Genomic DNA, 24,480 nt, shown 5'->3' with positions numbered 1-24,480 from the left:
GAGCAAAGAAACAATAATGAAAAATGCAATAAATGAAATTAAAAGCTCTCTAGAAGGAATCAGTACCAGAATAACTGAGGCAGAAGAACAGATAAGTGACCTGGAAGACAAAATAGTGGCAATAACTACCACAGACCAGGATAAAGAAAAAAGAATGAAAAGAATTGAGGACACTCTCAGAGAGCTCTGGGACAACGTCAAACGCACCAACATTTGAATTATAGGGGTCCCAGAAGAAGAAGAGAAAAAGAAAGGGACTGAGAAAATATTTGAAGAGATTATAGTTTAAAACTTCCCTAATATGCGAAAGGAAATAGTCAATCAAGTCCAGGAAGCGCAGAGAGTCCCATACAGGATAAATCCAAGGAGAACTACACCAAGACACATATTAATCAAATGATCAAAAATTAAAAACAAAAAATATATGAAAAGCAGAAAGGGAAAAGCAACAAATAAAATTCAAGGGAATCCCCAAAAGGTTAAGAGCTGATCTTTCAGCAGAAACACTGAAAGCCAGAAAGGAGTGGCAGGACATATTTAAAGTGATAAAAGGGAAAAACCTACAACCAAGATTACTCTACCCAGCAAGGATCTCATTCAGATTCAACAGAGAAATTAAAACCTTTACAGACAAGCAAGAGCTAAGAGAATTCAGCACCACCAAACCAGCTTTACAACAAATGCTAAAGGAACTTCTCTAGGCAGGAAACACAAGAGAAGGAAAAGACCTACAAAAACAAACCCATAACAATTAAGAAAATGGTAATAGAAACATAAATATCAATAATTACCTTAAAAGTAAATGGATTAAAAGCTCCAACCAAAAGACATAGACTGGCTGAATGGAAACAAAGACAAGACCCATATATATGCTGTCTACAAGAGACCCACTTCAGACCTAGGGACACATACAGACCGAAGGTGAGGGGATGGAAAAAGATATTCCATGCAAGTGGAAATCAAAAGAAAGCTGGGGGCTTCCCTGGTGGCGCAGTGGTTGAGAGTCTGCCTGCCGATGCAGGGGACACGGGTTCATGCCCCGGTCCGGGAAGATCCCACATGCCACGGAGCAGCTAGGCCCGTGAGCCATGGCCACTAAGCCTGCACGTCCGGAGCCTGTGCTCCACGACGGGAGAGGCCACAACAGTGAGAGGCCCGTGTACCGCAAAAAAATATATATATATTTATGCACCCAACATAGGAGCACCTCAATACATAAGGTAAATGCTAACAGCCATAAATGGGGAAATCGACAGTAACACAACCATAGTAGGGGACTTTAACACCCCACTTTCACCAATGGACAGATCATCCAAAATGAAAACAAATAAGGAAATACAAGCTTTAAATGACACATTAAACAACATGGACTTAATTGATATTTATAGGACATTCCATCCAAAAACAACAGAATACACTTTCTTCTCAAGTGCTCATGGAACATTCTCCAGAATAGATCATATCTTGGGTCACAAATCAAGCCTTGGTAAATTTAAGAAAATTGAAATCGTATTAAGTATCTTTTCCGACCACAACACTATGAGACTAGATATCAGTTACAGGAAAAAAAACTATAAAAATTACAAACACATGGAGGCTAAACAATACGCTGCTAAATAACCAAGAGATCACTGAAGAAATCAAAGAGGAAATCAAAAAATACCTAGAAACAAATGACAATGACAACATGACGGCCCAAAAGCTATGGGATGCAGCAAAAGCAGTTCTAAGAGGGAAGTTTATAGAAATAAAATCCTACCTCAAGAAACAAGAAACATCTCAAATAAACAACCTAACCTTACACCTAAAGCAATTAGAGAAAGAAAAAAAAACAAAACCCAAAGTTAACAGAAGGAATAAAGATAAGATCAGAAATAAATGAAAAAGAGACGAAGGAAACAATATCAAAGATCAATAAAACTAAAAGGTGGTTCTTTGAGAAGATAAACAAAATTGATAAACCATTAGCCAGACTCATCAAGAAAAAAAGGGAGAAGACTCAAATCAATAGAATTAGAAATGAAAAAGGAGAAGTAACAACTGACACTGCAGAAATACAAAGGATCATGAGAGGTTACTACAAGCAACTATATGCCAATGAAATGGACAACCTGGAAGAAATGGACAAATTCTTAGAAAAATACAACCTTCTGAGACTGAACCAGGAAGAAATAGAAAATATAAACAGACAAATCACAAGTACTGAAATTGAAACTGTGATTAAAAAGCTTCCAACAAACAAAAGCCCAGGACCAGGTGGCTTCACAGGCCAATTCTATCAAACATTTAGAGAAGAGCTAACACCTATCCTTCTCAAACTCTTCCAAAATATAGCAGACGGAGGAACACTCCCAAACTCATTCTACAAGGCCACCATCACACTGATAACAAAACCAGACAAAGATGTTACAAAAAAAGAAAACTACAGGTCAATATCACTGATGAATACAGACGCAAAAATCCTCAACAAAATACTAGCAAACAGAATCCAGCAGCACATTAAAAGGATCATACACCATGATCAAATGGGGTTTATCCCAGGAATGCAAGGATTCTGCAATATACGCAAATCAATCAATGTGATACATCATATTAACAAATTGAAGGATAAAAACCATATGGTCATCTCAATAGATGCAGAAAAAGCTTTTGACAAAATTCAACACCCATTTATGATAAAAACTCTCCAGAAAGTAGGCATAAAGGGAACTTACCTCAACATAATAAAGCCCATATATGACAAACCCACAGCAAACATCATTCTCAATGAAATGAGAATGAAACCATTTCCACTAAGATCAGGAAGAAGACAAGATTGTCCATTCTCACCACTATTATTCAATGTAGTTTTGGAAGTTTTAGCCACAGCAATCAGAGAAGAAAAAGAAATAAAAGGAATCCAAATTGGAAAAGAAGAAGTAAAACTGTCACTGTTTGCAGATGACATGATACTATACATAGAGAATGCAAAAGATGCTACCAGAAAACTACTAGAGCTAATCAATGAATTTAGTAAAGTAGCAGGATACAAAATTAACGTACAGAAATCTCTTGCATTCCTATACACTAATGATGCAAAATCTGAAAGAGAAATTAAGGAAACACTCCCATTTACCACTGCAACAAAAAGAATAAAATACCTAGGAATAAACCTACCTAAGGAGACAAAAGACCTGTATGCAGAAAACTATAAGACACTGATGAAAGAAATTAAAGGTGATACCAACAGATGGAGAGATATACCATGTTCTTGGATTGGAAGAATCAATATTGTGAAAATGACTCTACTACCCAAAGCAATCTACAGATTCAATGCAATCTCTATCAAACTACCAGTGGCATTTTTCACAGAACTAGAGCAAAAAATTTCACAATTTGTTTGGAAACACAAAAGACCCTGAATAGCCAAAGCAATCTTGAGAAAGAAAAATGGAACTGGAGGAATTAGGCTCCCTGACTTCAGACTATACTACAAAGCTACAGTAATCAAGACAGCATGGTACTGTCACAAAAACAGAGATATAGATCAACGGAACAAGATAGAAAGCCCAGAGATAAACCCACGCACATATGGTCACCTTATCTTTGATAAAGGAGGCAAGAATATACAGTGGAGAAAAGACAGTCTGTTCAATAAGTGGTGCTGGGGAAACTGGACAGCTACATGTAAAAGAATGAAATTAGAACACGTCCTAACACCATACACAAAAATAAACTCAGAATGGATTAATGACCTAAATGTAAGGCTAGACACTGTAAAACTCTTAGAGGAAAAAAGAGGTAGAACACTCTATGACATAAATCACAGCAAGATCCTTTTTGACACACCTCCTAGAGAAATGGAAATAAAAACAAAAATAAAGAAATGGGACCTAATGAAACTTAAAAGCTTTTGCACAGCAAAGAAAACCATAAACAAGACGAAAAGAAAATCCTCAGAATGAGAGAAAATATTTGCAAAATATTTGACTACCAGCCCACCAATGTATCAGAACAGGTAAATTCCTCCCAGGAAGCAGCCTCTGTCCATAGAGAGATCATCACAGAATCTCAGGAGACCTTACAAGGGGGATGACAGCAGAGAAAGTACAAGAGTCAACGTCTTCATAGAAAAGAGACAGAGAAAGGAGGAGGGAGAGGAGGAAGAAGTCACTTTCCTGTTTCATCATTCAAACCAGGAGCTTAGCCTATGGATAAAGAAATGGGTTGACTTTTTTCTCTTGTTTTACTTGCTGAATATTGTGGCATAGAACGAATTATTTGAGAAGCTCATTCACTATTTCAGTTTATATTTATTTCCTACAAGAGCCTGTTTTGAGTCTAAGAAACCAGAGATGAGTACAGAATAGACCAGATTGAGAGCAAAATGCCTGGTTATGAGTAAGACAAATGCGAGTTCTCATCTGGTGGAGAGAGCACTGGTCTTGGAGTCAGAAGAAGCCTCTTCCTCTTGCTACATGACTGTCTCTTTCTTCATCTTCAGTACAACTGGGCAAACACTCCCAGTTGAGAGGGCCAAAGGACATAATGGAGGTGACAGTGTTTGGTTAATTGTACAAATATAACTCAGTCTGAATGAGGAAAGTTAGAAAGAAAGGAAAGTCTTAAAGGGAAACCAACAGGCTTAGGGTGGAATAATGGCAGAGTTAGTTAAGGCTAGATTCATTGTAGATTGAAATATAGACTCAAATCTGAGAGGTAGGTTTATTCATGCTCCATCACCCCACCCCAATCCTGCTCCCATAAACCTGCAGAGATGTGGGCTGCTTGAGTTGGGTCTGTCCCTTAATTTATTCATTATCAATTTAAAATTTTATCTTACATCTCTTCCATAAGGCTTAATTCTTTCTGGCCCAAACATGAGGAAGAAACTTCTATTCTGTTCAAGGTTCTCCCTTTTGCTTCTGGGAGACTCATGATACAATTCTGGGAGGAAGAGTCGAATGTCTCGAAAAGGCACTTCCCTAAATGTGATTGTGATGGGCCCCTCTCCCATCAGCACCAACATTCCTTCCAGAGAAAACACAGGAAAGAGTAAAAGATGGAGATTGAAGACAAGTTTTTAGGTTGAATAGTTTAAAAACTTATGAGTGACACTGCTATATAAAGAAGGAAATGAAGAAAACAGGAAAAGGCTGTGTTCTTACTCTTTAAAATCTAAAGGTTTCTTCTGCAATTGCTTCCAGACACAAAAAATTCATTTCTGGGAAATAGAAGGGCACCAATAAAACTATAACAAATTACTACGAGGCTAAAGGAAGTGGGTGTTTAAGCTGAATGGACAGATCCAAGCATCTTCGGAGGCCACAAGGAAAGAAGCAAGAAAACTAAGGCTGTGGCATATGTGATTGACCCAACCCCAAGAGAAATTAAAAAATAAAGACACGGATTTTTAGTTTCATGAATTCTAAAAACAAAACAAGGCATCCAGTTCTGATTCCCTCAACTTCCATTCCATCCATAATGCAAGGCAAAGGATTCCGTTTACTTAATTATTTCATTAACCTGCAAACTGTTTTAGATTTTGCATTTTCAAGGTGCAAGGTACAAGGCCATGTCTACAGAATGACAAACATATAGGGCACATCTAAAATACTGTCAAACAGCAGGCTGTTTTGCCTACATAATTCCAAGGATTCAGACACAGATGCTTTCTCTTTGATATTTCTCTTTACTACATAAAGATAAATTTTAAATTATGTATTTCTTGCAGGCCAAAGATTGAGGCTTTCCCACCTCCCCCAAAAATTTCTTTAAGTAGGATTTACCAAAGGGAAAAAAAAAACCTGGGAAAATTCAGCAATTTCCAGGGATTTGACCTGACTCAGAATATCCAAGTTTTCATAGCACAGTGGAGGAATCTTCAGTGAACGTGGGCATTTTCGCTGAGCTGGGTACAGAATGGTCAGGTGGTCTGAGCTCACACTTGAGTTGGTAAAGAGATACTTGTATAGTTTTTCTTTTTTGTTGAGGTAGTGGTGGTAAATATAGATAAGTTACCATTTTAATCATTTTTCAGTATACAGTTCAGTAGCATTAAGTGCATTCATGATATTGTGTAGCTCTCACCACTGTCCGTCTCTGGACCTTTTTCATGTTCCCAGGCTGAAGCTCTGTACCCATTAAACAATAGCCACATTCCGTCCTGTTCACCAGCTCCCAGTAACTACTGATCTACTTTCTGTCTATATGGATTTAACCACTCTAGGTACCCCATGTAAGTGAAATCAGATAATATTTGTCCTTTGATCCATCCCTATGGTATTTTGACATGACAGAGCATCAAAAAAATTAAAAATAGTAAACCCTAGGTGTAAGAAATAAAAAGAAAATGACAGATATACTAATACCGACCATGTTCCAGGTTCTGAGTTAGATGCCTCTTCTTTCTCATTATTTCTCATTCCCACATAAAGATAAGTTTTAAATCAGGTATTTGTTGCAGACCAAAGATTTTGCCCCTCCCACTCCACCCCCAAAATTTCTCTCAGTAGGATTTTTACTGTAGGAGGAACACCTGGGAAATTCTTGCCCGCCCCCCAAGACTTTGGGAAATGAGGAGTTACAAGATGATCAGAATGCTTTACTGATCAAAAATCTTCAGAAACAAGAAAATAACAGAAAAGACTGATGAGTTACTATCATTATCTTCTAAGCCCTTTCACAGAGCCTTTGTTCTGTTAGGGGCAACAATTGGGGGAAAAAAAGAGACACGCAGGCTTTGTTTTCTCAGCAGGAGCTGCTGTACATTTGGCACAATGGATACGGGTTGGTTTTTTTTTTTCCTTTTTAAAAAATTAAGATATCCATTATCTACAGAGCAACCTTAGAGGGACAGATTGAGGATTTTAGAATTTCATGTCTCTCGTAGCCAGATGGTCTTTACACAATTGAAGTTCCCTCCCATCATTCATAATTGCTTCTTATCACTACTATCATTAATGTTATTATTAAGAATAATGTTGAAATCATTTAAACCCCCATGTTGAATAGTCCTGTGGCTTTGCTCCCCACCTCCCGGTGCCCACTTTAATGGATCAGGCTTATGTTCAGTAGGACTCTAGAAACTGCTTTCTCTTTTGATAACTTTAAAGAAAGTACACAAATTCTTGCTTCCCGCAGCAATTTATTTATAGTGGCTCTTACCACATCTTGAAGAGTCATGTTTGCTTCTTGTTTAATTATTATCTTTTGACCAGATACTTTTTGATACTATTTTTTGACCAGATACTTTTTGTTGTTGTTCTTGGGTTTGCTTGTTTTCAACTAAAGCATATTCACGATTCTTTTTCTTTTAAATAAATGTTGTTTTTAATCATAGGATGATTCCACTGGATAAGTTTTATAGGGTCATTTTCAGGGGCGGAGCAGGGAAAGGTTTCTTAAAAATTGAAATACGACATCCATATCATTAGAGTTTTAAAGTTAGTAATGTGCTTAAGGCAGAATTTTTATGGTTAGCAAAGTTGAGATGTTCTGACACCCAGAGGATGCACAAAAAGATAACTTTACATAAATGTATACGGTGCCCCCGAGGGGCCTCAGTTGTATTACGGGGTTTCTCATGAACAGTCTTGGTTCAGACAGAAGAACAGTGAAGCAAAGCTAAGTGGTTCTGTATGGGATGGGCTGTGCATGAGATGTACCACACTGCAAATAGAGGAAAATTTCAATTCCAGCTAGTTTACTATGAGGCGCAGAAATATGACATGGAACAAAATATCTAATGAAATGTTTACCTTCTTAAAAATGTTTCCTTAAAAGAACCATTGCATAGCTTTAAAATGGATGGACTATGGAACAGTCTGAAAATGATATGGTCTACAGCTTGGGAAAGAAGAATATACATAAACTGGAGAATGTAGAAAATTGGGTAATACGATGAGATTGACTGATTGGACCATTTCTTAAAGATGTGAATCAGCCCTGAAGTTCACCTCTTCTGATTTTCCAAACTGTACTTTTTTTTTTTAATTTTGTTTATAAAGCACTTGCTTGTACTGATTCTGTAATTCCTGAAAGGCAAGAAGCAAATAATTATGAAGAAAGAGCTTCATGGCAGAATTCTAGCTGAGTCCCTTTTCCTATACAAGCAATTATACAAAATGCTTAATTAACTGTTGTCTATGCATGAGACAGTCTTGTCAAAATCAAGGATCCTCAAAGGAACGAAAAGAGTCTTCCCTCGTGAGCAGCACCATTGACATAGGATCTTTCCTAGCTAATTTCCCTTGGAGAAAATCTCATTTCCTCCATTATTTTACACGAAAAAGTGAGGTGCTTGTGTGGGTTCTAGATGAAATAATAAAATGAAATTTATTAATCTTTAGGAAAGATCAGCCACAACAATTTCAATAAATTAGGTGTTTCCCATTGTGAAAATATCCTTCTGTGCTACTAACTTAAACAGTAATACTTTGCTATGGAGTATGTTATTTATTCAACAACTTCTATAAATCACAAGGGTCATAATTGCTATCATTTACTGAGAACTCACGCTAGGCACAATTCTAAATACTTTCCACTATCCCATTTAACCTCAAAATAAGGCTTCAAGTGGGGCACGTTCTTTCCTATTTTATGCCTACAGAAACAAAGGATCAGGTCACACTGAAAGTTGCAGAGCTACGACTGTAACTCTGAATCATAGCACCTACTTGCAATTATTTTATTTGAAATATACAATGTGACTGTCCAGCAAAGAATTTTGAAGGTCAGTGATGAATACAGGTGCTTCCCAACTCTCTTCTTTACACATCGGCTTCCTTGCCAACGAATGTATTTTTCTATCAAATAAGACGAAGTGGCGGTCAGGGTATTCCATGACGCTTAAGTTTTATTTTTGCATTCACCTCTGCGTTGCTTCAGAATGTGAGATTCTAACCAGTGAATTTTGGTAAAAGACCAAACTGATTTAAGGGCCTCAGTACCACGATTTGTTATCTGTTTCTATTCGGAATCATGGGTGAGATGAAATTGATACCCGTCAGCAGATCCGCCATTGTGAGAAGATCTATCTTTTCGGAAACTGAGATATACAGACTCTTAATGTGGACAGTGATACAGAAAGCTAATCTGTTTCCAGAGGCTAATTATAAACAGGTGGTGGTTGGAGCCAAACCTCCAGGAATCACAAACCCATTCTGTTTGAGCTTGTTAATGCTTCTATTCAACTCCAGGAAAATGTGTGCATTCCACAGTGTTATGGGGAGTTTCAGGTTGGCTGATAAAAAACAGGTGATTTCCTCCAAAAAACTGACTCAAAGATAAAATAAAAGAACATAATTTGCTTCCTGTGTTAAAGGGCCTGTCGTTGTAGTTATAGGTGGATCCCTCTGGAGCAATGATGGAAATATCATCGTTTAGTGACATAAAGGGAGAAAAGTGCGGTGATATCCATGCCTGTCCAGGCTGAACCCAAGCGCTGAGGCTCCTTTCTTCTTCCTAATGGAAAGTGCAATGGAATTTTTAACTTTGATCTGGGTGTTCGGCTGCTTCAGTGGAGGGCTCTTCAATTTCACATTTCATCTCAGCAACTAATGTCCACATCTTGCCAAACGGCCACCAAGACTGTCCCGCAGGGTTACCCCTGGACAAAGCCATGATTTCTGTGCAAACTTGCGATATGAGGGTTTGGTGAACACGAGGCGACCAAACGAGCTGTCCCCACGTTAATACTAGAAGAGGCCGTCGCTCCCCTTACAGAACATCTCGTTTTCTCTTCCCCAGAGGTCCTAGTGCTAAACTTTTTTCTACCAAGCTCCTGGTTCCAATTCAAACTATCCTATCGTTGTTTTATGCCTTTAAAAACTGGTGGAACTCATTCTGAGAGTGAGACCCCGGAAGACGGAAACAGAGGCCTGTGTTTTCTTTTTGATTGTTTCCTTGCTGACAATTTCATTGCCACTGTCTTTCATATGGCTGATGGTTTTTAGGCTGCTGGTCTGGCTTCAACTATTTATTGAAAAAGAAGGTTGGAAGGATTTTTAATATACTCTTTTTCCCAGTTTCTTAATGACTGGCAAAAAAACCCAAAACAAACAAACAAAAAAAACCACACTGTAGAAATCACAGAATGCAGAAGTTCACTTGCACATGTTTTATTAATTAGATAAAAAGTACTTTGGGTAATGTTATGATTGCAGGATTGATTGAGATAAAATCAGTAAGTTCAGATCCTATACTTGGCAAGACATGGACCCTGCTGTTCACGTGCCATTTCATTAAAAATCTATTTTAAAATTTAAAATAAATTCTCATCATCTTTGATTTCAAGGTTGTGACATTCGTTCATCTGTTTATATTGCACAGGACAAAATAACTTTTCACTCTGAATCCGTATAGTCTCAACTTCGAGTCTCCCTCAAAATACAAGAACATGAAGGCCCTCACCACAATACAATAAGACCTTCCTCTGCAGGCTATCTGCCACTGGATTACCACAAATTCAGGGATCAGCTGAATAGGTTGGATCACTTTAAAATGTCACTGACCTGATGCCCAAAAAGTGCATCTTTTGGTGAGTGATGTCATGCTGAAGTAAGAAAACATCTTAAAAATGAGCATTTCAGACCTCAATTTGCTCAAATAAATATTATTCCTTTCCAAGTAGCTATCCTGGAAAACAGCCCCAGGAATTCTACTGCTTAAAACGTTTTGAGAATCGTCTTTAATCCATTCAAGTGCTAATAAAAAAAACTGGCATCATTGTTTTTAGTCATATTTTCTTTTTTGACTCTAAAGAGCATAAACTGTCTTCATCATTCACTTATTATTCCCCAGACCTGGTACTAATTTTTTTTTTTTTTGGTTGGGCAGGGGTGGGGGGAGAGGCATTGTTTCCCAAAGTTAAACATCAAAGGGCAAAGATTTGTTGACATCAGAGATATTAAAAAGAACAAGCTAATAGGCTTTTAGGACAATTCCAGGAAGGGAATTCCGAAAATATGGCTTAAGCCATGTCAGCAGAATTTGGAATGCTGTAAGGTTTCTCAAGGTGAGTGTGGTCGGGGGAGGGGGATAACCATTCACCTTTCTTTTGTCCTGCCTCTTGTGGCCTAGTCTTGGCCCTGTCAGTGGCTGGCTTATGACCTTGGGCAAGCTGCTTTCCTCTCCTCATCTGTAAAATGATGCAAAGGACCACATGCCCTCCCACAAAGGGTCTTCCCAGCTCTCACATTCCAGGATAATGACACACAGTTCTCCAGACTTGGGTTAAAAGTCACTCTAGGCTACACCTTTAATGCATTAAGTCATATCAATGAATTGAGAATGTTTCTTCCATGGAGTCTTTTCTTCTCATGTTCTCCTATATTAACATTTAGAGCCATCTGGGGGCAAGAACAAAGTTTTTACTCAATTGAATTTGGGGTTTTGTAGACATTAAAAAATTTTTATTGCAGATCAGAGACTTTATCTAACTTTGTGTGTGTGTGTGTGTGTGTGTGTGTGTGTGTGTGTGTGTATGTTAGGGGGAGATGGGGAGATTGAAAGAGAATGTGCAAAGAACAGCATAATTTTGTTCTGGGTTGTTTTGTAAGCCACCCTTTTTTTCTTTTTATAGGGTATTGATATTCTCAAACCAGATTCCTATGTCATGGGAACTTGTTATGTTTTTTCTTTTTTCAGTCTACCAATATCCCTGATTCTCCTGATGACATTAATCTCATGTCATGATAGAACTGATCTCATCAACTCTATTTTTTAAAAGCTTGGCCCTTCCCTTTCCTGATGGTATCTCAGGAGTTACTACCTTCAAGGTAAAATGATGGCTAAAAAATACTTCCTGTGAAATCCTGCCAATTGCAGGTATGTGCAGAACATGTCTAGTTCTATTTAGGGTCCCCCCTCCATTTCTTTCTTTTTTTAGTATCCTTGGCCTTGCAGCCTGGTCTTTTTCATAAGAAATGTCAGCAAAGTCTTTGAATTAATGAACTGTGAAGTGCTCAAAAAAAAATACCATTTCAAAAAGTATCCTGCGTGGATATAACACTAATGGGAGGTGATCCTTGAGTTAAAACCAAATATCCCACTCTAACTAAAAAGAATTAAGATAACGACTGGCTCGGGCACAATCTCTTTGAACAAAGAGCCAGAGAGGAAGGAGAAGTGATGGGGAGTGGGGGAGGTCAGAACCAGGGTAGCAATCTGGGGAAATGTGTTTATGTTAGAGTCTCTTTAGCTCTGTTGAACAAATAATGGAATTATACACCCCGCCCCCCATAAAAGATACCAGGTGGAAGGAAGCAAAGACAAGGGAGCAGGGGAGGTATGTTTACAAGGTTGATCAAATAAACCTAAATGTAAGGTCCTTGGCTACACCTAATGTAGGTTTTGTTTTCTTTTAATTTTGCTATTTAAAAAAATGCAGTGTAACTCCTTCAATCTTTTTGCAATTCTGCATGGTTGAACATTTGAAATGAGTTTGTGTATCACCCCCAGGCGCTGATTCAGACTTGATTGGGGCAAAGCAGACTGCATGTGCTTATTTTTATCCACGTCATTTGGGACGTTATGTCGCCAAAGGAACCAAAAATGTGCTGCTCTATTGCCAAATTATCACCTATCCTTTGATCAGAAAGGGCGGTGTTCCTCATCAACAAGTTGCGCGACCTTAGTGTAACAGCAATGTCAGGTCAACTTGAGAAAGTGAAGAGAGAGCCCTAAACACAAACAAAAAGAAACAACCAACAATCCTTATAATTATCATCATCTGCTGCTTTTCCCTCTTTTGGCAAAGAAACACTCCATCCATTTGCAGAAATCGCCTGCGGAAACGTTACATCAAAACTAATCACAACGATTAAAATCAGCTTTTCTGTGCAAGAGGAGGGTAAAAAGGAAGTTGGAGGCTGGAATAAGACTGTTTTTCCACCAAAAAAAAAAAATCTGGAAAAAAATTTCCTGTATGTATATTTATCTATACGTCTATGTAGAGCTTTATTTTTGAAGGAGATCAATTGTCTGCCCTGTGATCAGTTAATTTGATTTAAGTTTTATTTTGGAGATTGATTTAGACTGGAGGTAGAGACATGAGCTAATTGTATCCTGATCCTTGCCTTGAGGGGTTTCAAAGCCCTGGAGCAACTCTTCTCTGTATTTTGTTCTGTCTACCTTAGCCAAGCTATTGCATTTCTCTCTGGTGTGGCGAGCCGAGCAGATCGCTGGGAGAGAAATCGGAAAAGGGGGGAGAGGAAAAGGAAAAGGGGACTTGGAGAGAGACTTTGTGCTTCAATGTTTCAGGTAAGATCTGACGGTTTGGGTTTGTTATTATTTGCTAAGGAGGGTATGGCTGGGACTTTGGGCGCAACTCGCTTTTACGCATGTGCCAGGCATGGGGCGAGAGCGCGGCACACTCGCACACACACAGCCCGCCGCGGCGGCTCGGGAGCCGCTCGGACCGGCGGCGGGGCAGCGGCAGCCGCCTCCTCCGGGGCTGCTCCCGCTGCTCCTCGGTGTTCCTCCCCGAGAGGGAGCGGGCGCGAGCGGCGCGGAGCAGGCGGCAGGAGCGGCGCGGCCACCGGGGCCGCGGCGGCCCGCGCGCCAGAGCCGGGCTTCCGGATTTGGGGGCCCGGTTCCGGCTCTCGGAGCGGAGTGGTCGCGGCTCTCGGAGCCTGTGCCAGTGCTGCCCGCCCGCCCGCCGCTCGCGCGCCAGCCTCCCCGGCGGCTGCTTTGCAGCCGCGCTCCCCCCACCCCCCGCGCTCCCTCCCCCGCCCTCCTCGCCCGAACCGCGCGCGTCCCTTTCTTCCCCTGCGCCGAGCTCCGCTCCAGCAAACCGGCCCCGCCGAGAGCCTCCGAGCGCCGCGGGCCCCCACCCGCCGCCGCCGCCGGCCGCAGCGCCCCCAGCCGAGCGCTGGGCCCTTCGGGGTACGCGGGGGCGGCGGCGCCCGCGGCTCCGCTCCTGCCAGGGGGCACCGCCGGCGCCTCCCCGTATCAGCCTCGGCGGCGCCCCCGGACACCCCGTGAAAGACGCCATTGTGGCTGCCGAGTGGATTGGGTCCCGGAGCGGTTTTTTCTTCCCCGGGTACCCGGGCGGGACCGTGCCGCTCCCCTTTGTGAGCCGCGCCGGGTGCCCAGCGCAGTCCGCCGTCCGTCTCCGGCCGGGCTGATCCGGATTCGCCGCCTCCGCCCACCCGGGTGCCTTTAAAGCCCCCTCCCACCACCCCTCCCTTTTCCAGCCCCCCCGCTTTGGGTTCAAACGTTTCATTTATTTTTTAAAAAGCTCTCATTCCTCTTCCTCCCCACCTCCTCCCCTGATAAAGGGCATGGCACGTGCTCCGGATTAGAACTCTCCTTGGGAGGCGGGGACCGGGGAGGGGGCGCCGGGGTGGAGGAAGAATGTGAGCGCTGCAGGTAATGGCTGTGGCTTTGCAGCGCTCGCCTCTGCTCCGCGGTGCCTGCAGCGCAGAGTCCGGAGCCCGCATCCTTCCCTCCCCTTCTGGCGGCCGAGGTTCCCTTAAAGGGACAGAGTTTCCTGGCCGCCTCCCTTCTCCGCCGTCTGAACCGGCGCTTGGGGCACGGAGGTGGGCGGGAGGGATGCAGTTTGGCTCCTTTCTGACCTCTTCCCCACCCACCCCCCGCCAGCCCACCCGCCCCGCCGCCCTTCTTTACAGAAATTGTGAAGTGTGCTTCCTCGCCCGCCCCCCAGAGGGACTTAACTGGAAAATAGAGTCCGCGCCTCCTGGAAAGTGAACCGGGTGGGGGGCGCGTTCTGGTGAATTTGCGTGAAAAGTGAGGTCGAGCCCCCAAAACATCCAGGAAGAGGAGACGGGAGCCGTGGTGCAGGAATCCCTTACCTGGACGAGTGCTCCGCGCCGCCGTCCCGAGTACCGCAACTTGCTAGCTAGCGCGGGTCGATGGTATCTGCCTTTGTGCTTTCGAACACTTGCACTTCCGTGGAAATGATTTTCTGGTATCAAAATGTTTTCACCGTGACTGTGCTTCGGGGGCCGGCTGGGCGGGAGCCAACTAAGTGAGCAAAGTTGGATGTCGGCTTTGTGCGTGGAGAAAGGCACGCAGGAACTGTCCAGTATCCCTATGCCATTGGCTTCCTCGCTCAGAGGTGCACCGCAGTGGGCAGAAGTAATTTGGTACAAACGCTGCATTACCTCTAAGATCATAGAATGCACTGCTTTCAAGCAAATCCTTGACACGTGTGTGTGTGTGTGTGTGTGTGTGTGTGTGTGTGTGTGTGTGTGTCCGTGGTGGAACTGGGAGAGACGTAACAGTTTAACATACTCATTCTTTAAGAAACGTTTGCCTTCTGTTTTCAATCAACTAAGCTGGCAGCTAGAGATACAAGTTTATTTGAGAATACCCTCTGGGTCCAAGCATGCTTGGATTGTTTAGCAAATTAAAAATGAGCAAAATGCTTTTACCTTCTCAGCAGTAGACTCCTTAAGAGACCTCCTGTTTTGTGTGTATGTGTGTTTTTTAGAGAAACATTTTCTATGTGTATCTCAAATGCGTTTTTGATGGGGAAAAGGAGAAAATAAGAGTTTTAAAGGCTGAGGCTGATGCCATCGAATAATTCATTAAATCTGATTTTACATCAAGGCATTTACCTGCATATATGGGAATCTGTGGAAACTAATCCCTAATCTACTTGGTGAATTTGAAATGGTGGTGGATCCATTTGTCTCCCGGATAATGGGCAATGTGCCGATCTATTCCTTGTGTTTATGTTTGTGTGGCAGTTGGAGTACCATGAGGGGCTGGTGTTCAGAAGACTGCACACTGACTACAACAGTTAGGCTCAGGAGTCCTGCTGCTGCTTGAATGGAAAGAATTGTTAGCAATTGTTCTGATGACAGTAGGTTTCGTGTTTAGTAATTAGGTTGCAAAGGTGATCGTTGAATTTTAAAACTTTGCATCCCAGAGAAAACTTCATTGGTTTATGTTTATAAAAAAATCACTCATTAGGCAAAAATATCATACATTTGCTGGGAAGGAAGTTTGAAATGAATCGAGTGTGAATGATAGTTGGCAAAAAATCTCCCACCACAGTATTCAAAATGACTGCAGTGATTTTGCTGTGTTAATTTTGCCTGAAGCCCAATATAAAGTTCTCTGACACACACTAGAGGTCTCTCTTCTAGCTGTAAGATATTCATGTTCGTAATTCTTTGCCAGGGCATGCATCCTAGGGTGGGAAATGATAGCTTGGTTCAGACTTATTTAAGTAATAGTGATTTACTGGCCATTTACATTACTCTGATGTGAGGTATTTATTTTGGAGAATATTCAGTAATTATTGTACAGATTATACCACCTAAGTACTAGGAAAGTTACTGTAATGAGACTTCTACTACATGATGATGAAAACAGATTATTCAATTTGTTGAATAGCATTATGGACCTTTTGGCATACAATTATTTATCCAGAGCAATTTGGTTTTAAATGTAGAAGTAATTAGCAAAAGATGTATCATATTGGAGAACTTTCTGAGAATTAAACTTTCATTTACCTCTAGGTTTAGGAGTAAGTTGCTTGCACAAATGCTTTTTTGTCTTGACATTTCTAAAATCAGAATGATTGTTTTCTAATCCTGAAATGTGTTGTTTTCTGCTAAGATATTTTCATTTACATTGCTTTGAGTCATTCAAAGGATGTTTATTTGTGAACCATCAGTTCACCAAGGCTTTTATTGTTTTGTTTGTTTGGGGTTTTTTTTGCGTTTTTTTTTTGGCCACACCATGTGACTTGTGGGATCTTAGTTCCCCAACCAGGGATAGAACCCTGGCCCTCGGCAATGAACGCACAGAGCCCTAACCACTGGACCGCCAGGGAATTACCCTCACCAAGGCTTTTATTTAGTTGGATCTTAAACTGCATTTCTGAACCTTCTTTGGGACTGCAATTTATAATTTCCCAAGCAAGTGAAGCTTTTATTTTCTTTATCTTTAGGATGAACCATCTTGGGGGAAAAAATGAAATGTTTAGATGCAAGCATGTATGCTTATTTTAATAACTCATGCAGAAGTGAGGAAACGTTTTTAAAAATTAATGCAGAAGTGTGAAACAATTCAGTTTTCTTTGGCACTGTAATAGTGTTCTGGTTTGTCATTCATAAAAACGTACTAGATGTAAATCACAGTTATGCTTGTTTGAGATAATCGTGCAGAGAATGAAACAGAGAGATTATCCTTTAAGAGTAACAAGCCGGTATTCATCAAGTTCATTCATTCAACGAATATTTATTTGTGCCTTCTGTATGCAAGGCACTGTGCTAGATGCCAGAGAGACACGATGGTGAGGAAAAGTATGCAGAATCCCCAGTCTCCTGGAATTTGTGATTCAGCTAGAGAGACAGACGTTAATCAAACAGTTGAACAACGGACAGAGAATAGTGCTTCGAAGGAAAAGAAACTAACCAAAGAGGGGCAGAATTGCCAAGACTGGGGTCAGGGTTCTGAAGGAAGTGTTACAGACTGAGATCTAAGTAAGTGATGAAGAAGCAGGGCAGGAGAAGCAGAGAGAGAACAGGAAGTAAGTTCCAGGCAGAGGGAAGAGGGAATGGCATTTGCCAAGCAGGGAGAGGCATGACAAAGGGAGAGGAACTCAAGGATTAACTAGCTTGAGCTGAGAGAGGGAAGAGGAAGTGATGAGAGCGCAGGTTGCAGGGAGAGACCTCTAGTCTTAACTCTAAGAGCAGAGTGAAGGGGCTTGGCCAGTATTGGCAGGAGGGCAACAGTAACATAATCAGACTTGTGTTTTGCAAGGATAATTCTGATGTCATCGTGGGCAGTGAATAGAGGAGCCCAGGGTGGATGAAGTATAGCCCTTGGAACGCTATTACAGTTGTCCAGGCAAGAGAACGTACAGCTGGGGTTAGGGCAGTGGCAGGGGAAACAGAGGGATGGGAGATCTATTTACAAAGTGAAATTGACAGAATGTAGTAAAGGATTGGTGATGCCTAAACAAGGGGAGAGAGAGAGAGAGATGTCAAGTGGACACCTAGGTTTCTGACACGTTAATAACTGAATGGCCACTGGGATTCTGCAGACTGCATAGATGTTGTGTTTTTCACTTTATTTCTGGTAGCCAGAATGAGGAGTAATGGCAAGCCTCATTCACATCCTGTGTAACTGAATTCAATGGGAATTTGTTCACCAGTCGTGTATGGGGCACCTAGTGTGTCAGGCACTGATCTCCCTGCTCTTGTCCTGTTGTCCAAGATGCCTTTTCAGTTATGAACTGCACCGCAGTTTCATTTCTCCAGTTCCAGCTAAGTTGGAATTCATCATTTGAATAGGCCAGTGTTTAACCTTCTGAAACAAAAATCAGGTCTGTGCCTTATAGTGCAAATTAATTGTGCTTAAAAATATTATAAACATAAATTAAATGACTATAAAAATGAACTGCTCAGTCATGCTTTCTAAAAGCCCATTTACATACAAATAACTGGCACAATTATTCTGAATCACTCATTGGAAAAAAAAAACTTTTAAGGACCGTAACACAGTAAAGTTTGTTTGGTCCGACTTGAGTCTACTCAGCTCTGCTTTCTCCCAGTTAGTTCGATTTTAGTATGTTTGTCCTTCCCATGTCTCTAACTTTTTGCACTGATGCTTGGCTAATCTTGTCTCAATGCAACATTTTCTTACTTTTCTTAAGTGGACATTGTTTTTGGTATTTCTAATATCTTGTGCATTCTTTCCATTTGTTCTTATTTTTCTAAAACTTTTCCCCTCACATCTGGCTTCACAGACATGTATAACAATAGAGAGATAGTGTTTTGGTGATTACTCAACACCAAAAGAGCACTAGTTGATGGATAATTGATTAATTTTATTTGTGGTTGTTTTTTTTTTTTTTTGGCTGCGTTGGGTCTTTGTTGCTGCACACGGGTCTTCTCTAGTTACAGCAAGCGGAGGCTACTCTTCGTTGCAGTGCATGGGCTTCTCATTGCAGTGCCTTCTCTTTTGGGGGAGCACGGGCTCTAGGGGTGTGGGCTTCAGTAGTTGTGGCACGTGGGCTCTAGAGCACAGGCTCAGCAGTTGTGGCGCACAGGCCCAGCTGCTCTGCGGTATGTGGGATCTTCCTGGACCGGGGCTCGAACCCGTGTCCCCTGCATTGGCAGGCGGATTCTTAACCACTGCGCCACCAGGGAAACCCTGATTAATTTTAAAATAATCTAAAATGAGGCATTCAGGTTTTCTTTCAACATCAAAATTTATTAGAAAGAGGATTTTGGGGGAAAAAATCTTCCATGAATGCTTTATAATTGCTTTTCCCCTTTCTGGTTCTACTCCTTCTAGGAAATTTCCAAGAAATTTGGGTTTTAGTTGTTTCCAGGAAACAATTTGAATATCACTCTCTGTATTGGCGTTTGAGATACAATTGCAATTCCATAAGATACTTTTCTTGGCGGTTCTCCTATGGGTGGCCCTGAGGGCAGGCTCTGGTTGGAAAAACATCTTCACTTTAGCCAAGTCACCTGGGGATCTATTTCTTCTGTATATATGGGAATGATTAATATCTCTGCAACCTGCCTTATAGGATTTTTGAGAGGAAAAATAAGAGTACATATGGCAAACTGATGTGCAAATAAGTAGCATCAAGCAACCCTAAAGTGCAGTTTTTCTGAAGGCCCTCCCCCCCGCCAAATTCTGGCCCCTTGCTACAAGTAACAGAGGCCAGTCTGAACTACCTCACCGAACCCCCAAAACAACCCTGTGCGGCAACCCCATCTCACAGGTGAAAGAACTGAGGATTCGAAAGATCACATGACCTGCCTGAGGTCAAAGCCTAGGCTAGTAGCATAGAGCAGGGATTGTAGCCCAGCAGGCTGACAATAAGTCCGTAACCTGCCATTAGGCACTTTTTTGGTCCTCCACACTCCTGGTTCCTTCTGTCCAGTAGATAGCATCTTAGCACTTTCACAGGTGCTTTCTTCTCTGCCACCAGCTGCTATTCCTCCTCTCCTCTCTTCTTCCCTCCCTCACTCCGACACCCACCCTGGTGTCATCTCCCCACCAGCACCCTCCCTCTAACACCAAGAGTGAGAAAAAATAAAAAGCAGTTTGAGGTTGGTGCTGTCAGACATCTGACTTGCTCCCAAGTTCGTGCTGAGCAAATCCATCCCTCTCACATCTCTGTCATGCTGACCAATATACCGATTTGTTTTTCGTCCAATGAGAACTGACAACGATGCAGGTCTTGCTATACCAATGCTGCTGTTAAGAAGGAGAGGTATGAACTGAAAAGAAAGTTAACTAGATAGATTTCAAATGCTTGCTAGAGGAAGGGATATTCTTCCTGATAAATCTTCCCAAAGCATCTACTCCTATCATCAGTTAGTTTTGTAGCACTTTCACTTTGCTGGAAATCTGCTTATAGAACAGAAAACGTGTGTGAAACAGAAGATCCATACTGTGTGGAGGGGGGCGGGAGGCTACATTGGTCCATGTTATCGACACTTCTCTCTTCTACCTACTACCACTACCCCGTGTTCAAATGCCACTCCCAACTCTTCCTAATTCTATTGTCTTGAATAAACTAATTAAATCTCTCTAAGCTTCAGTTTTCTGAGCTGTAATTGAGATAGTAATAGTCACTATAAATGAGGTAATAATATGAGACAGTTGTGAGATAATAATAGATTCTAGGGTTGTTCTGAGGTTTGAATTAGATTTTATGGGAAGTACATGCCTGGCACATAATAAGCACTCAGAAAATATTCCTATAATATTATTAAGAGCAGGAACTATGTTTATTCATCTTTGCTTCCTCAATTCCTGACACAGTTCCTGGCACACAGGATAAGTGCTTGATAAATAATTGTTGGGTAACGTGAACACAGAATTTCAGCGAAAGCAAGAATAAAACCAGCTGGTGATTTCACTTCCCTGTACGTACTTTTTGCCTTTGACAGGAGGGTCCAGGTTCTGCCAGATGCCCTTGCTGAAGAGTTATGGGCTTTTCCTAACCAATTAGGTCAACCCTTTGGGAGCAGACCAGATCTGATCCGGAGAAGTATTCATGCTAACTAGGACATTGCTTCAAAGATGTCGTCGGTTTACCTTCTGATGACTCACATGAAGGTCCTTCTATGCGCAGTTGTCATGAGCTTTCTAAAATATGCAGACATCTAGAACTGATGCTATGAAATGATGAAACCACTAAGTTCTGAACCCACAATGGGAATCAGGGAATCTGTTTATTACGCAGAAAGGAAAACATCGGAACTGGTGTGATACCCATTCCATCCAGCAGATGGCAGCGCCACACATTCACAAGCCAGTTCTCGGAATAGCCTCTGGTCTTTCTCTTAGCTTCTCGCTATTGCCCCACCTTCAGTGCAAAAGGAAGTCTGAGACAACTTTAAAAACCTCCCTCGGCTCCTCCGCAGGAATAACTGGGCAGCTGGAAGAATCTGCACCTCGGAGTTACCCATTTCCCCCTGTGCTGTGAGAAAGCAGGTACCGGGGTCTGTTAGAATCCACTCACTCCCACAGATAGGTACAGAGTCTGTTTTGTTTGCTTAAAGCAAATCAGTAGAAGGAATGGAAGTGTTATGTGCAACTGAAGACCCACGTGTAATCCTCTAGGTACGGTAGTGAAATGAGCTTTGGTTTTTGAGTCGCTTAGAACTGTGGACTCACCGTTAGCTGTGTGACCCTAAACCGTGGCTTTATTATCTGTACAAATAAGGATACCGACAACCACCTCAGAGGGTTGTTGTGAGAATTACATATGTAACACCAGTACAACGCTTCTACGTGCCAGGCTGTTTTCCAAGGACTTTACAATGTAGTATCTCATCGAATCCTCATCCGTTATTCCAAGGACTTTACAATGTAGTATCTCATCGAATCCTCCTCCATCATTCTAGAGGGCAGTATTCTTGGTATCCCTGTTTTTGAAATGAGGAAATCAAGGCAGGGAGAGTTTAAGTATCTTGCCCAAGGTCACATACTGGTGAGTGGGAGAACTAGCATTTGAAGGATGCACTCAGGCTTCAGAGTCTGCTCTTAGCTCCCAGGCATTACTGTCTCTTGTCAATAATGATTGTTACCAATAGCCAATAATTATTAAGTGCTTCCCCTGTGCTAGGAACTTCACGTATGTTGATGCCTCTCAGCCGCCCTAGAAGGTGGATGCCACTCTATTACTTGCCCCACCTTGTCAAATGAAGAAAAAAAGTGCCCCACTCTGTAAGAAACACAGGAAAACAAATTAATGGTGAGACTGTAATATGTTAAAGCACTAAGTGGTGAGTCCCACTGTAACTGTCACAGTGATTCAGAGATAAGAGAAATTAACAATGAAAGTGTATGGGGCTACGTTCCAACTGTATATGATAAGGCACGTGGAAAAATGTTAAATGTCTTCTCCTTTAAATTTTCCATCAGGGCCCTTAGGTATTTATAGCCTCGGAATCCTTTTCAGAAATGGTGAGTGGCCAGCAAAGATTGGGGTTGGTCCCACTCCTGTTTAGCACTGCTTTCCTCTGCTGAGAGTCATGGCTCATTATTTTATGAGGTAGGAAGATCCAGGTGCTTTGCTAAATGGCCATCGCCTTCCTCTCATACATGAGGGCCAGCTCTTAGCACAGTTCATTTGCCTGTGAGTTCCAGGAACTCACAATGGTGAAAGAAATTCACCTGCAACATGAACTCACCCAGCTTCTCCCTGATCAGAAACGCCATTCCAAGTCTGGGACGGAAGAGAGGTTTTAGAAACCAGAATATAGTGACTTTGGACTCTACTTTCTGTAAGATGCTCAAATGAAGTTTGGGAGAACAGACAGCTCCTTTAGAATGAGGGCCAAGTTTTTAGAATGAAGGCTTCCTCAGTGGCTGACAGTACTGTGTTTCAAAAATCCAAAATATCTGAGAAGTGGACCATTCTAAGGTTGCAAAAGTCAAACTAGCTATATAAGAACTGCAGGATCACCACTCCAGTGGTGATCATTTGTAGAAACAGCCACAGAGTTCACGATCAGTGGTGTCACGGGGACCCCACCAGTCATGTATATTGCTGGGCACTGAGCCAGGGCTGAGTAAGTGAAAGATAGGATAGAAGTTCTACAAACTTCCACCTTAAGAAATCAGGGACATTTCTTATCACATTTTTTCTTCCAAATAAGCCTTTGTGCTCATGCAGATCTTTGCATAATGTTATTCTTTCATTTCTGATTTGTCTTTATGTCTAAATGCATTAGAAACTAAGAATATTTCTAGCTAAAGCTCTCAAAATCTCAGTCATTCGGCTCTGCATAATTGTTCAAGGGGTCTTCTTTGTTTCTTTTTCTCTCTTAAAGAAAATTGAGTCAAATGCATTTTTAGATTTAGACTTAGATTCAAATTTTTCTTTTGAAAAGATGCACCCAAATCCTTTTATAGTCATAGTTTGTTTTTTCATTGTACAGTTGAAGCATTCATATATCCGAGTTATTTTTGACAGCCCTTCTGCAAACTTTAAGTGTATGGTAAACCTGTTTCCAAATTATTCTGCTAAGGAGTACGACAGATACACATTTTATCACTTGAAAATTACACCTTTTGATAAATTTCTACGTTAACGCAATAACCATTTATTATGGAAGTGCACAAAGTGCTTCTGAGCTGATCTATTTCTAAAGCTCTTTGCAAACAATTGCTTTTAAAATCAGTTTTAAATATGAGTTTATATAGCCACACATATAACACAGATACTTAGGCTCAGTTTTGGGGTGATTCAATAGCTGATGACCCAGTTTCCATATGATGTATCTTCTCTTCTCCTTTTTCATTGCTGTCTGCCTTTCGGCCTCGTAATTACTTTTTGGTACCCCTGTCAAAGGATGGAGAAGGGGGAAAAACAAGGAAATAAATTTCAAATTCGTTTCTCTTTCTTTCCCGCTCCCTCACACAACTTGACAAAGTATGTTGGTGAGGAGTCAGCTCTTGATTCCTGCTAACGGAGAGACATAACAGAAAGAATAATCCAAAGGAGTCGGTGATCCAGAGTCATTTTTATTAATATTTTGATGTGACTTGTAACTAGGCTAGGATTAAATTTTGCAGTCTTCACGTGCACATTTTCTTCTCCATTTCAACTTCTGCCGTCTTGCTATATTATTTCAGCATTGATGTGGTGACCGAATGCAACCCTTAATGAGTAGTCTTTCCCAATTATGAACATGAATCAGTCTTTTCCAAAGTATTTTCTAGCTCAGTGGTTCTGGACTTCAGTTCGCAGCAGAAGCGCCTGGAGAACTTGTTAAAACACAGATTCCTGGCTCCACCCTGAGTTACTGATTAGACAGGTCAGGTGTGAGGCCTGTGTAGTTGCATTTCTAACAGGTTCCCAAAGGCCGCTGATGCTGCCGTTCTAGGGACCGCAGCTTGAGAATCTCTGTTCTTGGAAACAGTCGACCCTAGAGATACTCCCGGAGGGAAATAAAAAGGCTTCATCAGTCGCGTAAATTTAGGAAACAACGTCCCTTCTCTTGAAGTCTTTTTAAGTATTGTAAAGATTTGTAGAAGTCTTGC

General features: G+C 41.5%; 1 protein-coding gene across 1 annotated transcript in view; it reads left to right on the top strand.

Annotated features, from left to right (window-relative positions):
- The first annotated feature begins 13,035 nt into the window (after positions 1-13,035).
- KCTD1 (potassium channel tetramerization domain containing 1) overlaps positions 13,036-24,480 on the top strand; it is a 182,081-nt gene continuing 170,636 nt past the window's right edge. The window contains exon 1 of the mRNA XM_060028828.1: positions 13,036-13,242. Coding sequence (XP_059884811.1) covers positions 13,234-13,242 — 9 coding nt within the window. The 5' untranslated portion in view covers positions 13,036-13,233. The remainder of the gene's footprint in view (positions 13,243-24,480) is intronic.

Source organism: Delphinus delphis, chromosome 13 (genome assembly GCF_949987515.2).
Source record: "Delphinus delphis chromosome 13, mDelDel1.2, whole genome shotgun sequence".
NCBI classification, from domain to species: Eukaryota; Metazoa; Chordata; class Mammalia; order Artiodactyla; family Delphinidae; genus Delphinus; species Delphinus delphis.
The sequence above is the reverse complement of the archived record's forward strand: the minus strand, read 5'-3'. Positions and strand labels throughout refer to the sequence as shown.